The following is a 14,679-nucleotide window of genomic DNA, read 5'->3' as shown; positions in this document are numbered from 1 at the left end:
ATGTTAGAATATTTGAGAATACTTGAATTTGGCATATAAATGAAGTCACTGAGTACCAGTACCTACTTGTTTAATGTAACTGTTATAATTTTTCTATGAACCAAGTATACTTAAATTGCTGGGAGCTGGCTCATCTAAAGGCATTCAGCAGAGGAAATTCTTTCATCTTGCAGTTGAGCTTCCAGTGCTCACATTGGTAAAAACCTTCCAGTTGCTTTGAAAACTTTTTGCTATTATTGGTGTCATCCATACTCTATCGTATCAGCAAATTTTATTTCCTTATAGTAGTTTTCACTATCCTATTTATTTTTTAATGAGAAGATATTAAATTGCTTTATTTATATTCATTGATATATTTCTGTATAAAGTGATGTTAAAAGTGCCCAATATAAAAGCTGAATTTGATTGTACAGCAAACAACAAATCTGGCTGTGTTAAAAAGGGCTTTATTGTCCCCCTTAGATAAAATATTTCTGGGAAAAAAAGTTGAGGTCTCTGAATCATAATCTAGTTTCAACTTCTCTGATTGTTTATAAGAACCTCTTCTGGGGAAGTCAGTGGACAAGTGAATCCTGGGAAACATAGGGCTTATCATATTTGGGGCATCTGGCAGGTCTGATGGGCCAGGTTCTTACAGGATATGGTTGGGGTAATGGGCTGTTCTATATTTTCTGCTTCTAAATTCATCATGGCTAACTTCCAGCTCTCGGAAATAGGTCAAAGCAGAGTTTTCCTTTGGGTTAAAATGAAGGTCTTTAGCTGATTCAGGTAGAACAAGTAGAACATAGAAGGGAAAGCAGGAACTTCATTTGCACATGGCCCAAGTAAATCCTGTACAAAAATGAGTTTGGAGAAGACTTCCTTAGAATTGTCAGGTTAAAGGGACAATACAGTAGCAAAAGCCATTGTGATGGTGACAGTCCTTCTTCAATATGCTATCTCTTTGAGTCATACTTCTCCAGTCTGGATGAGTTGCTCTCTCTGTCTTGTATATAGTTGACCCAGGTATTTCCCATCACCATTATCCTGGGAATTTGTTGTACTTCTCTCCTGTGATGTTTCTCTTGTTTCCCCTTTATCTTAGCATTTCCTGGTATTTGATAGAGCACTTCTTCTGAGAAATTACATATGGGATGTAATCTTTTTGAGACACTACATGTCTGAAAATGTGTTTATTGTACTGTAGTATTTGGTTGTTAGTTTGGTTGGGTATAGAATTTTAGGCTTGAAATGATTTGCCTTCATAATTTTGAAGGCATTGCTCCATTGTCTTCTAGCTTTTAATGTTGGCTATTGAGAAGGTCAAAGCCATTCTGATTTGTGATGCTTTGTATGACCTCCCCTCTCTCTTGCCCTGTGTAGAATTAGGCTAGTAGAATCTTTTACCCTCCTTCCTTCCCTTCCTCCCTCCCTCCCTCCCTCCCACCCTCCCTCCCTCCCTCCCTCCCTCCTTCTCTTCTTTTTCTCTCTTTCTTTAGTGTTCTGAGATTCACAGTGATGCATCTTTTTTAAAAAAATTATTTATTCATTTATTTAATTTTTTGGCTGCATTGGGTCTTCGCTGCTGCACGCAGGTTTTCTCTAGTTGCTGAGAGCGGGGGCTACTCTTTGTTGTGGTGCACAGGCCTCTCATTGTGGTGGCTTCTCTTGTTGCAGAGCACAGGCTCTAGGCGTGCGGGCTTCAGTAGTTGCAGCACGTGGGCTCAGTAGTTGCAGCTCGCAGGCTCTAGAGCACAGGCTCAGTAGTTGTGGCTCACGGGCTTAGCTGCTCCACAGCATATGGGATCTTCCTGGACCAGGGCTCGAACCCCTGTCCCCTGTATTGGCAGGCGGATTCTTAACCACTGCGCCACCAGGGAAGTCCCCAGGGAAGTCCCCCAAAACTTTTTATCTTTTTGAACAAAGAACTGTTCCAGGTGCCTTTTATAGTCTTCCAGGGAACTGAAATTTTTTCCACTAAGAGAATTTTGTAAAGACCTAAATAAATGGAAATCCGAAGGTGCAATGTCTGGTGAATATGGTGGATGAATCAGAACTTCCCAGCCAAGCTGTAACAGTTTTTGCCTGGTCATCAAAGAAACATGCGGTCTTGCATTATCCTGATGGAAGATTATGCGTTTTCTGTTGACTAATTCTGGATGCTTTTTGTCGAGTGCTGCTTTCAGTTGGTCTAATTGGGAGCAGTACTTGTTGGAATTAATTGTTTGTTTTTCTGGAAGGAGCTCCTAATAGAGAACTCCCTTCCAATCCCGCCATATACACAACATCCCCTTCTTTGGGTGAAGACCAGCCTTTGGTGTGGTTGTTCATTTCACTTGCTCCATGATCTCTTCCTTTCCATATTATTGTACAGTGTCCACTTTTCATCGCCCATCACAATTTGTTTTAAAAACAGAACGTTTTCATTACATTCAAGTAGAGAATTGCATGTGGAAATACGGTCAAGAGGGTTTTTTTTGCTTAACTTATGTGGAACCCAAACATCAAAGTGATTAACATAACCAAGTTGGTGCAAATGATTTTCAGTGCTTGATTTGAATATTTTGAGTATGTCAGCTGTCTCCCTCGTGGTATAACGTTGATTGTTCTCAGTTAATGTCTCAATTTGATCGCTATCAACTTCAACTGGTCTACCAGCCCATGGAGCATCATCCAGCAAGAAATCTCTAGCATGAAACTACTTTTGACACATTCGGTCAGTCACAGCACCTTCTCCATACACTGCACAAATCTTCTTTTGTGTTTCAGTTGCATTTTTACCTCTCTTGAAATAATAAAGCATAATATGCCGAAAATGTTGCTTTTTTTCCTTCCATTTTCAATATTAAAATGTCATACAAAAATTCACCAATTTTGATAAGTCTTTTTTTAAATGCATGTTGATATGACAGCTGTCACATATAATCTAACAAAATTGTTTCAAATGAAGTTGAAGACAACTAAGTGCTACCAGAGCCATCTTAACGGAAAAAACAAAATGAACCTTTTCGCCAACCCAATAGTTGCTTCCTAGATTTTATTCCTGCTTGGAATAAGTTATTTATGAATGAATCAAGGATTTTTTTCTGGAGGATTCCAGAATCCCACTTTGTTTCCCCTTCCAGTCACTACCGCCAGCCCCCAACAATCAGTACTCCTACCTCAGGCCCTGTCAAAAGTAACAGATGTCTTCCTAACATCTATCACCATCAATTAGTTTTGCCTGTTTTTAAACTTTACATAAGCGAAACCATACAGTATGTGCTCTTAGGTCTGGCTTCTTTTGTTTTGTTTAATATCATGTTTTTGAGTATCATCCATGTTGTGGCGAGTAGCAGTAGTTCATCCATTCTTGCTGCTGTATAATAGTTCATTGTTTGACTATACCACACTTTATTTATGCATTCTACTGTTGATGGACATTTGGCTTGTTTACAGTTTGTGGCTTTTATGAATGCTGCTCCTGGGAACATTCTCATACATGTCTTTTAGTGCATATCTTGTCATATTCATTTCTGTTGGATTCCCAGAAGTGGAATTGCTGGGTTGTGGATGACACATATATGATCAGCTTTAGTAGATACTATCAGTTTTCCAAAGTGGTGCTACCAGTTCACAGTCCCACCAGCACTAAGGGTTGCAGCTGTGCCACATTCTCACCAGCACTTGGTATAACTCACTGCATTTTGATTTCTGCTCTTACCACTCTGCTGAACTGCCCTTGCCAAGATAAATCTGACAGTTTTTCATCTTCATGTTCCTTGTCCATTTTGCAGCATTGACGAGCTCGCCTATCCATCCTTGAAATGTTCTATTCCTTTGGATTCTGTGATACCAGTCTCTCCTGTTTTCCTCCTACCACTTGGTCACTTCTTCTGTTTACTTCTCAGCTCTTTATCCTCTCTTCATCCCTTAACTGTAAATGTTCCCCAAGGTTTATCTTTAGTTTCTTTCTTTTAACTCTATTATATGCTCCCTGGATGATTTTTATCTACTTTCATGGCTTCATTTGCCACTTATATGGGGAAAGTGCCCAAAGTTATATCTCTGGTTAAAATCACTCTTCTGAGTGCCAGACCTGCTTATCCAGCTATCTACTGAAATATTCTACTTGGATTTCCAAAGACACCTTGAACGTGTATCTATATAAATATACCATAATTTATTTATTCTATTGTTGATGGACATTTGGGTTGTTTTCAGTTTTTTGCTATTGTTTTCTCCTTCATGAAAATTTATTCCTTTTCCTACATTTTCTGTTTCAGTGAATAGTACCACATCTACCCAGTTGCCCAAGCCAGCAACTTAGGAACTTTTGTTTACTACTATACTTTACCACCTCCCATCATCAGCCCACCCTATTTACTCAGTCACAAATCCTGACTATTATCATTCTCAACAACAGCTTCTTATTTGGTCTCCCTGTCTACCTCAAATTTGTGTCACTCTTATTTTAAATCCTTCAGTGATTCTCCCTTGCCTGTAACTTGATGAAGTCCAAGTTTCTTAGCAGGGAATACTATGGCCTCTATGATCTGGCTCTTACTGTTCTTTTTCATTTTACATCTCTCCTCTTCACTTCTGTGCTCCAGCTTTGCTGAGCTACATTCAGCAACTCAGATGTATCATGTTCTCTTTATAGACCCTGTGCCTTTCTAATTACTTCCACTTCTTTTTTTGCCTGGCTAACTCTTATTTGTTCTTCAACCCTAAATTAGATCTCCCAAACATTGTTTTTTTTTTTTACCTTTTTTTCCCCCAAAAGCATTCTTTTGAGAAACATTTCCTAACTGCCTCTAAGAAAAGACAAATTGTTCACTACTCAGCTCTTCCTTTAGACTGACAGCTCCTTGAGGACAAGCACTATTTTGTGTGTGTGTGTGTGTGTGTGCGGTACGCGGGCCTCTCACTGTTGTGGCCTCTCCCGTTGCGGAGCACAGGCTCTGGACGCACAGCCTCAGCAACCATGGCTCACGGGCCCAGCCGCTCCGCAGCATGTGGGATCTTCCTGGACCGGGGCACGAACCCGTGTCCCCTGCATCGGCAGGGGGACTCTCAACCACTGCGCCACCAGGGAAGCCCCTACAAGCACTATTTTTAAATCCCTTTTTGTAACTTTGGTGCCTAGCACGTGGAGGCATTCCTAAATACTTGTTGGCTAAATAAAATGCTCTGAATTGAATAATTTAAATTGAGCGTAAAGTACCTATTGTTATGCACACTGATTTTTTATTGTCTTGTACACACTTTTTGATTTTGACTTTGATTCGGAGGTCTAGATACTGAAGAAATAATACTTTGTTCTATAAGGTACCTTATACCTTGGAGTCCCATGTGATTGGCACAAATCTGGATTTGCCCCCTCTATGTCAGATTGGTGGGAATTCTAGCCTTAGAGTCATAGAATGGCTCATGCAATCCCTGTAAGAAACTTGGCAGCTTCAGGCTACTTTGGGAGATTTCTCTTAAAAATAGGGAAAATATGGAGTCACCTCACTCTGTAGGGGAAGTGTTCATTCCACAGTGATAGAAAGTAGTCTTTGTTAAGAGTTCTGGATTGCAAGGTTCTCAGAGGTTCCACAAAACTTATCAGTTGGTGCTTTTAAAGTCCTCTTTTGCCTTTGGACCTATAACAACTTAAAGTTCTTTAATCTTAATGAGAGAGGAAGGAGAAACACCCAGGTTACCCCCTGCCCTTTCTGACAGGACTTAAGCAAGTATGTACTTAGTTTTTATACTTTAGAATAATTTTATATTAAGTGATATTTTTAAAAACATATATTTCTTAATCATCTGTGTTAATTGCAGGGGCAGGGGAGAGAAAAGGAAACTCGTCCTCACTCTTTGCTTATTATCTGTTGTGGTGACTATCTTTATATAATGGTTAGTGTAATATATAATCAAATGTAAGATTGTGGTGTTCAGGCCCACTCCTTGGGTAGGGCAAATGGGATGGTCATCTTGAACTTTGCCCTTGTTGGTACAGGGTGAGGAGTAATCCCCCCTTACTCTTCTTTTCTAAATACGACTAAAATTCAATTTTAAACATTTTGGAAGGGGGAATGGGGTGGGGGGATTGGGAGCAGGCATGAAAGGGGCTCCTGGGGTGCTGGTAATGTTATACTTATATGTTCACTTTGATAATTTATTGATCTATACATATGTTTTATGTACTTTTCTGTATATGTCTTATGTCAATAAAAATCTTTTAGACAATTCAATTTAGAAATTTCTGTCTTTAAACATTTCTCTAGGAGCCTATGAAAGATGTTAATGGTGAGGCTCTTTTTAAGTGCCATTAGTTTTGCATGGTCCGCTATGGGTTGAGGAACCTTGCCCTTGTGGTGTGCAAATTTTAAGTGGGGTTGGAGAATGGTGAAGGGAGAAATTAGTGTGGGCAGGAGTAGTCAGGAAAAACAAAATAGTTATTCATTCAGTAAACATTAACTGAGCATGAACCATCTACCAGGTGCTGTGCTGACACAGAAAACTTGAATGAGACTGGAGGTCAGAGTTGGAGGGAAAAATAAGATCTAGGTTATAGATCAATAATCCTGGTTATAGATCTCTATTTGTCTTTACGGAATAATAAAAATAGCAAGTGTTTATTTAGCATTTCTTGTTTGCTGAAGCTTTACATATATTACCTTTTAATCTTCACAGTAACCCTGAGATAGGCCCTACTGCTAATATCTCATTTTATTTCCTCTAATAGATGAGGAAACTGAAGTACAAAGATGCTTAAAGTCACTCACCTAGGAAGTAGTAGAGCTAGGATTCAAGCCCAACTGTCTGGCTCCCTGTTTCTCTGTTCAAAATTACTGTGCTATGTGAAACTAATGCAAAAAATATTGGAAATGTAGGTTGACCTGGAGACACTATTGGAGATGGTCAGTAATCCTGCTTCTGGTACTCTGTGGTTTATGTATTTTGGAGCTCTGTGTGAATGCCTTTTCTTCTTTTTACAGACATGGCTGGATTCTGCCAAAGAAATAAAAAAGCAGGTTCGTGGTAAGTGAATATAGCCCTTTTTCTAGCTCTTTCTTTTTTTTAGTAGGTCAGAGGATTTCCAACCTTTTTCTGGCTGTGAGTCACTTTAGAATTCTGACTATGGTAGATGGCTTTGAAATTAAGATAAAGCCTTCCTTTGGAAGGTAGAGATTCCATAATAGAAAGATACAGCAGAGGTAGACACTATTGAGATGTAGGTCAGATCTTGATGATTTTTTTTTTTACAACTAGGCAAAGTGGGGGAAGATAGGAATGACTGAGAGAAACAGAAGGTGGAAACAAACAAAGAATAGAAGAGAAAAGGATATGGGAGTCAGTTCTCACAATGGTAGTGATTGAAACTGTAGTAGCTTACGATTGGGAGTTTGCTGCCTGATCCTGTTCCATTTAAATTGTTCTGGACTATTGAGTTCTAACCTTCTCCATGTTTTCTTCTCTGTAGTTCTTTTTTGTCCCTTTTCAACCATCTTCTTCCAAATTGAAGTATGTAAGGAACTGTGGAAGGAAAAAAAAGAATAGAAGAAATTCCTTGCCAGTGACCCTTCTGTCATTGTGGCTTTCTCTTAGCTCCAAGCCCTCTGGCATATATTACTGCTGAACACCCTGCTCAGACTGGTGTCCTGGGATAGATTTTTCTAGGTTGATTAAAGTCTAGATTAGTATTTTGTAGCCTCAGGCCCAATGGGCTAAAGGGTAGAGACTTTACCCACCCACCCCCACCCCCACCCCCCCAGTTATGACTAGATGTCCTTTTAGTTTAGTTTATTTTTGAGGAAACTTGTAGGAACTGCAATAGATGTTATTCATCACGATTAGTAAGTTTTAACTGTATCACCTGAAAAGAAGTTTTATTTTTCATTTGTTTCTTAAAAGAAAACACTTTTGTTATGGTGAAATGTTTTCTTTTAGACCCTATTTATTTATATTTCTTAAGATAGAGAAACAAAATACTACTTTGGCCTGACAACTCTCCATATTTGCTTTCTGCCTATAAAATCTTGTTTTAAAATGCAAATCAGAGTAAAAAATATTCAGAATATTTGAGACATGACAACAAAAAACATGATTCCAAGCCCCTTTCAATGAAGATACTTTTAATATTCAATATTACTCAGGAATAAATGATTGTACAAGAAGACTTTTTAGGAAGAAAAGTTAAAACAGAGTTTATGATGAGTGGAGAAGACTATCTAGTAGATTATCTTCCAAGCTATTGAGAAAAAAAAAACTCTCGCTAAGAAAAATAACCTAAGTGTTTGTCGTTTAAAAAAAATTTACAAAATAATAAAACCTCTTCCTTCAACATGGGAAAGAAAAACCGTGTCTGTAACACAAACTTTAACATCAAAATGTAAGTATTTCACATTCAGCCGGCCGGTCGGCGCGACGGGCTTTCCGTCCTAGAACCATGGCCCAGTTTGTCCGTAACCTCGCGGAGAAGGCCCCAGCGCTGGTCAGCACTGCTGTGACTTACTCGAAGCCTCGATTGGCCACATTTTGGCACTATGCCAAGGTTGAGCTGGTTCCTCCAACCCCTGCTGAGATCCCTACAGCTATTCAGAGGTTGAAAAAAATTATCAATAGTGCTCAAACTGGTAGCTTCAAACAGCTTACAGTTAAGGAAGCTCTACTGAATGGTTTGGTGGCCACTGAGGTGTGGATGTGGTTTTATGTTGGCGAGATCATAGGCAAGCGTGGCATCATTGGCTATAATGTTTGAAGACCAGTCTTTGCTTTATTATTTGGGTGTTCTTGGACCATGTGTGAGCAGACTGCTATTTGAATAAAATAAGACAATGTGTCAGAAAAAAAAAAAAAAATGTAAGTATTTCATTGAGCCAAAGAGAAGGTTGACATTTATCTATTGCAAAGATTTTGGGTTTTTAAAAAATAGTTTTCACGGGCTTCCCTGGTGATGCAGTGGTTAAGAAGCCGCCTGCCAATGCAGGGGACACGGGTTCGAGCCCTGGTCCGGGAAGATCCCACATGCTATGGAGCAACTAAACCCGTGCGCCACAACTACTGAGCCTGCACTCTAGAGTCCACGAGCCACAACTGCTGAGCCCGTGTGCCGCAACTATAAAGCCCTCACACCTAGAGCCCATGCTTCGCAACGAGAAGACTCTGCAATGAGAAGCCTGTGTGGCGCAACTAGAGAAAGCCTGAGCACAGCAACGAAGACCCACAGAGCCAAAATTAAAAATAAATAAAATAAATAAATTTATTTTTCAAAAAAGCCCTTGAGTTTAAAAAAAAAGTTTTCATCATACAAGTAATATATACCCATTTGAAAAATTTAAGCATTGTGAAAATATATCATGAAGCAAGTAAAAAGCCTGTAAAGCCTATCCTCCAGATATAATCACTGTTAAATTGGTATGATCTGTAAGATTTTTTCTAGGCATATATAAATTTTGCTTTTCAAAAATACAATTATGTTATACATTGTTATATATTGTATCTTCTGTATATTATGTCATATGTAGTTTTAAAATTTTTAAAATAGGTGATATAAATATGAGGTATAAAACTAAAAGATACAGATGAATATAATACAAGGTCAATCTTCCTTCTTCCCCTGTCCTTTAACTAATTTCTTGTGTTTTGTCCAGAGATGTTCTGAGTGTATATAGACATACATTTTAATATAAATATGTATTTAATGCATACATTATATTTTATATATAATATACTTTATAAATATATTTTAATATAAATATGTATGTTCTATATGTATTTAATATACATATGCAATCTTTAACATAATTTGTATACTCTTTATATTAATATATATCAATTTATTTCATTTGTTAAAAATATTTTTTAATGATTATAAAGTTATAGCACTGTGTATATATATATATATATATATATATAGAGAGAGAGAGAGAGAGAGAGAGAGAGAGAGCATGTATTGAATATATATGTATATGTGCACTTAGATGTATCTGTAGTAAATTGCTAGAAGTAGAATAAAAAAGTATGAATGTTTAAATTTGTAATAGATATTCACCAGTAAGATTTTTTCCATATTTCAAAAAATATAGAAAAGAATGGAGGCTAATATAACAAATACCCATGTACCCATCACCCAGAATTAACATGTGTTAACTTTTACATTTAAAATAGAACAGTACAGGTAAGGTTTATCTCCTAGTCCCATCCCCTTCTCTCCCTATCCGTAGAAATCTATTTTCATGAAATTGAGGTGAGTCAGTCCATGTTTTTATATTTTTCCTTCATATATCCATACCCATGTACAATAGATAGTATTGCTTCACCTGTATTTTTGAAATTTCCCTCGGACCTAACAATCCATTTGAACCTTCTATGGTTTATCAGTCTCTCTCCCTTCTCCCAGCTTAATATTTAGCTTTGTTTAACTTCCTTGGTTCTGAATAAGAGAGATCTCCCCTGCTGAGTCAGGCTAGCAACTTCCACCTCCTTCTGGAATAGTACAGAACAAAAGCAAGAAATCCTTATACCTTCTGAAAAATACTGATACATAAAATAACACAAACTGTGTTTAAGAAATTCTATAGCCCAGGATATGCCCCTTCTAAATGTATCCTCCTCTCCTTCCCCTGCAGAAGTCACCACTGCCCTGAATTTTGTGTTAATGATTCCATTGTACTTTTTAATGTTTTTAAAAAATTACCTGATGTATGAATGTATACCTAAAAATATTGTTTTACCTTTCTGAGCATCATATAAATTGAATTATATAACAGTTAATCATTCGTGACTACCTTTTCTTATAAACATGATTTTGGAATTCATCTCAGTTGAAAAGAAAATTTCACAGTGATATCCTCTGAGTTTTTTCTTTTTCTTTTATTTTTGGCTGCACTGTGCGGCTTGTGGGATCCTAGTTTCCCCACCAGGGACTGAAGCCGGGCCCTGGCAGTGAAAGTGCCAAGTCCTAACCACTGGACTGCCAGGGAATTCCTCCTCTGACCTTTTTCTCTTGTATTCTGTTTCATTTTTAAAAATGCTGATTTTGACCCATTAAACTGATTTCACAATGGATCATGATCCACAGTTTAAAAAACCCCACCAGGACTTCCCTGATGGTGCAGTGGTTAAGAATCCGCCTGCCAATGCAGGGGACACAGGTTCGAGCCCTGGTCCAGGAATATTCCACATGCCGTGGAGCATGTGCCACAGCTCTACAGCCTGTGAGCCACAACTACTGAGTCCGAGTGCCACAACTACCGAAGCCTGGGCGCCTAGAGCCTGTGCTCTGCAACAAGAGAAGCCCCCGCTTGCTGCAACTAGAGAAAGCCCGCGCACAGCAACAAAGACCCAACGCAGCCAAAAATAAATTAATTAATTAAAAAAAAACCACCCCACTGATTTAGGCTTAAAGTGGAATTGCTAGATTATAGAGTATGTTTATTTTTAGTTTTACCAGATATAGCCAAATTGCTCTCCTTTAAATTGATTGTAATAGTTTACATCCCCACCAATAGTGTATGAGATAGTTCCTGTTTTCCTGTGTACCCAGAAGGCAGGAATTTGTTTTCAATTATTAATTTTAAAAATGTTTGGACACAATTTCAGACTTAAAAGTTGAAATAATGGTACAAAGAATTCCTGGGTGCCCTTCACCCAGATTCCTCAGATGTTAATATTTTACTATTTTATCTTTTCTCTTTATCTACACACACACACACACACACACACACACACACACAACCTTTTTTCTGAACCATTTAATAGTAAGTTGCATCATAGCAGCGCCATTCACAATAGCCACTTTTTTCTACCCCCAACTTTCACAGTTGCTTTCTATATGTGCTGTTCTTTGCCTTGATTTTTTTTTTTCACTTAACAGTATATAGTGGCAGTGTATCTTTTCTTGCTAAATAAATACATTTAGGTTGTTTCCAGACATTTGCTATTACAAACAATATCTTATACCTGTATCAGTTGACCACGTTTAAGTGTATGTTTAGATACATTTATGAAAGTGGAATTGCTAGGTGAAAGAGTATATACATTTTATGTTTTGATAGATATTCTCAATTGTTCTCCATAGTGTTGTACCCGTTTACACTCACATCAGCAGTAGAAGAAAGTGCTTATTTTCCCCACCAATCGTGGGTGTTATCAAGCTTTTTATATCAGTTAGCTCAAAGAGAAAAAAAAATCACACTTTGTAAACTGTTGTTGGTTTGCTTTCTTTAATGCTAGTCTTCCTATACTATTAAAAAATTGCCATTTATATATGTTATGAGATAACTGAATTTGTGTTTAAAGTTCTTAAATGCTGAATTCACATTTATTGAACACTCTTTTAGCTGTCTTGTTTCCCATATTGATTTGCTCTAGTCAGTACATTTTTTAAAATAAATTTATTTACTTATAGCTATGTTGGGTCTTCATGCTGCACGTGGGCTTTCTCTAGTTGCAGCGAGCAGGGGCTACTCTTCGTTGTGGTGTGCGGGCTTCTCATTGCGGTGGCTTCTCTTGTTGCGGAGCATGGGCTCTAGGCGCGTGGGCTTCAGTAGTTGTGGCTCATGGGCTCTAGAGCACAAGCTCAGTAGTTGTGGCGCACACGGGCTTTGTTGCTCCGCGGCATGTGGGATCTTACTGGACCAGGGCTCGAACCTGTGTCCCCTGCACTGGCAGGTGGATTCTTAACCACTGTGCCACCAGGGAAGCCCTCTAGCCAATACATTTTTTATAGGTAGCATAGAAGTCATCTTTTTTTAATGTCTATATGGGAATTATAAGTTAACAATGATTAGATTATTAACATATCATAATCATAACAACAGATGGTATTTTACAGTATTTGAACTGTAAATATTGCCTCCCCATCCCCTTACCTTTTTATGAGAAACAATTATGGGGTTGGTTTCCTAAGTTCCATTTAAAGTTTCTGGGATATGAAACATTAGAAGTGAGTTAATGGTAAGCATTAGGATTGAGTAGATTTGAGACAAGTTTGTTTTATTGTCTGGAATTTGCCTTTTAGTTCAAATTTTGAAGGAAAATATCAACCATTTCCAAGGGACTCCTGTATTAAATATTTTAGCATGCTTAAAACTGCATATTCATTAAGACATTTAAACTATTTCAAATTTTAATTTGCATATGGTCATTGGCAGCCAATAGCAATAAAAATGATATTTGGAGATGAAATGCTGTGAATGCAAAACAGAACAATGTTTGAAACACAGATGTTTGTTATAGGGTAGTAGAGTCCAATGGTTAAAAGCATGGGATTTGGGGTAAGAGAACCCTGGATTCACTAGCTATGTATTTTCTTAAGCCTCTGTTTCTTCATAAATAAAATGAACTAATAGTAGCACCTACCTGTATGTAAGAGGGCTAGCTTAGTACCTGGCATGCAGTAAGTACTGAACAAAATGTATCTGTTAGCATCATAACCAATCATACTTATTTCTTTTTTTTTTTTTTTTTTTTTTTTGCTGTATGCGGGCCTCTCACTGTTGCGGCCTCTCCTGTTGCGGAGCACAGGCTCTGGACGCGCAGGCTCAGTGGCCACGGCTCACGGGCCTAGCTGCTCCGCGGCATGTGGGATCTTCCCGGACCGGGGCACGAACCTGTGTCCCCTGTATCAGCAGGTGGACTCTCAACCACTGCGCCACCAGGGAAGCCCAATCGTAACTTATTTATAACTGAGACCAGGCCCTACTCTTTGGGAAACTGTCATGTTAGAAAAACCTTGAAGGGGTAGCACTTAGCTGGAAAAATTGAAATGCATTCTCCACTTAACTTTTACTCACAATCTCTGATTTTCATTGTAGATAAAAAGTATGAAACACTTGTATGAGTCTTAGGATTAAATTCTTGTAGTTTTCATACCTAAAATATTTTTATTAGAGCTATAGTTTCTAAGAGCCACCTATATTGCCTCTTCCTTCTTATTTCTAAAATAATCTCCTAATCTCACCCATATTCTCACCCATATTAATGGGAAGAATGCTTTTGTTTATTTGAGATAATGTTGAGAGATGTCACAAATTAATAATGCCAACACCAAAAGAAAACATCCATGGATCACTTTGAATGACCTCTGAGGACCCAGAGTGGTATATAGATCACATTTTGAAAACCATTGCTACAAACATGTTCACCTATAGGATGGTTTCCTTTATGTTATTTTGCTTATAATGTTTTATAAACAAAACTATTAAGTCGGGTAAAACAAATGAGATACTCTTAGATGGTGTCTAAACAACTTTCTTCTTTTTCTTTTTTAAATAAAAATAATATTTCACCCACAAAGCATGAAAGTATTAGGACACTTCAAGAAAAAAAAGATTTTTTTGAATATTTTTAGGTATTTCTAACAACCAGAAACTTAGGCATAAGCATAAAATTCTTTTGTGTTTATTTTTACAGGTGTCCCTTGGAATTTCACATTTAATGTAAAGTTTTATCCACCTGACCCAGCACAGTTAACAGAAGATATAACAAGGTAAATAATTTATTAATAGTTAAATATGTAATAAGTAACCTCATTATCATAAGCTCTGGGAATTTCTCCATTCAGAATTGAAGAAAAATCATGAGCTATTAAACCTAAGATAAAAAGTTTCTGGTCACTTCAAGGCAGGCTTGCAAATAAGTGATCCTAAAAGCCTCAAATATCTGTGACTCGCCTGGAGAAAATTGGTAGGGAATTAACCTTGCTTATCATGGGTATTGTGCCAT

General features: G+C 37.8%; 1 protein-coding gene and 1 pseudogene across 27 annotated transcripts in view; both read left to right on the top strand.

The window, feature by feature from the left end:
• The window catches only part of EPB41 (erythrocyte membrane protein band 4.1), a 199,073-nt gene that overhangs the window by 83,845 nt on the left and 100,549 nt on the right, over positions 1 to 14,679 (top strand). For all 27 annotated transcript variants that reach the window (XM_089897550.1, XM_089897478.1, XM_089897474.1 and 24 more), the window contains exons 5-6: positions 6,948 to 6,990; positions 14,368 to 14,443. In XM_089897550.1, the coding sequence (XP_089753676.1) occupies positions 6,948 to 6,990; positions 14,368 to 14,443 (119 nt within the window). The remainder of the gene's footprint in view (positions 1 to 6,947; positions 6,991 to 14,367; positions 14,444 to 14,679) is intronic.
• LOC149750812 (ATP synthase F(0) complex subunit g, mitochondrial pseudogene) lies at positions 7,010 to 14,360 on the top strand (annotated as a pseudogene).

Source organism: Delphinapterus leucas, chromosome 1, assembly GCF_059928025.1.
Source record: "Delphinapterus leucas isolate spDelLeu-1000000601 "Yukka" chromosome 1, BTC_Dleu_Yukka2, whole genome shotgun sequence".
Lineage (NCBI taxonomy): Eukaryota > Metazoa > Chordata > Mammalia > Artiodactyla > Monodontidae > Delphinapterus > Delphinapterus leucas.
This window is presented reverse-complemented; position numbering and strand designations above follow the sequence as displayed.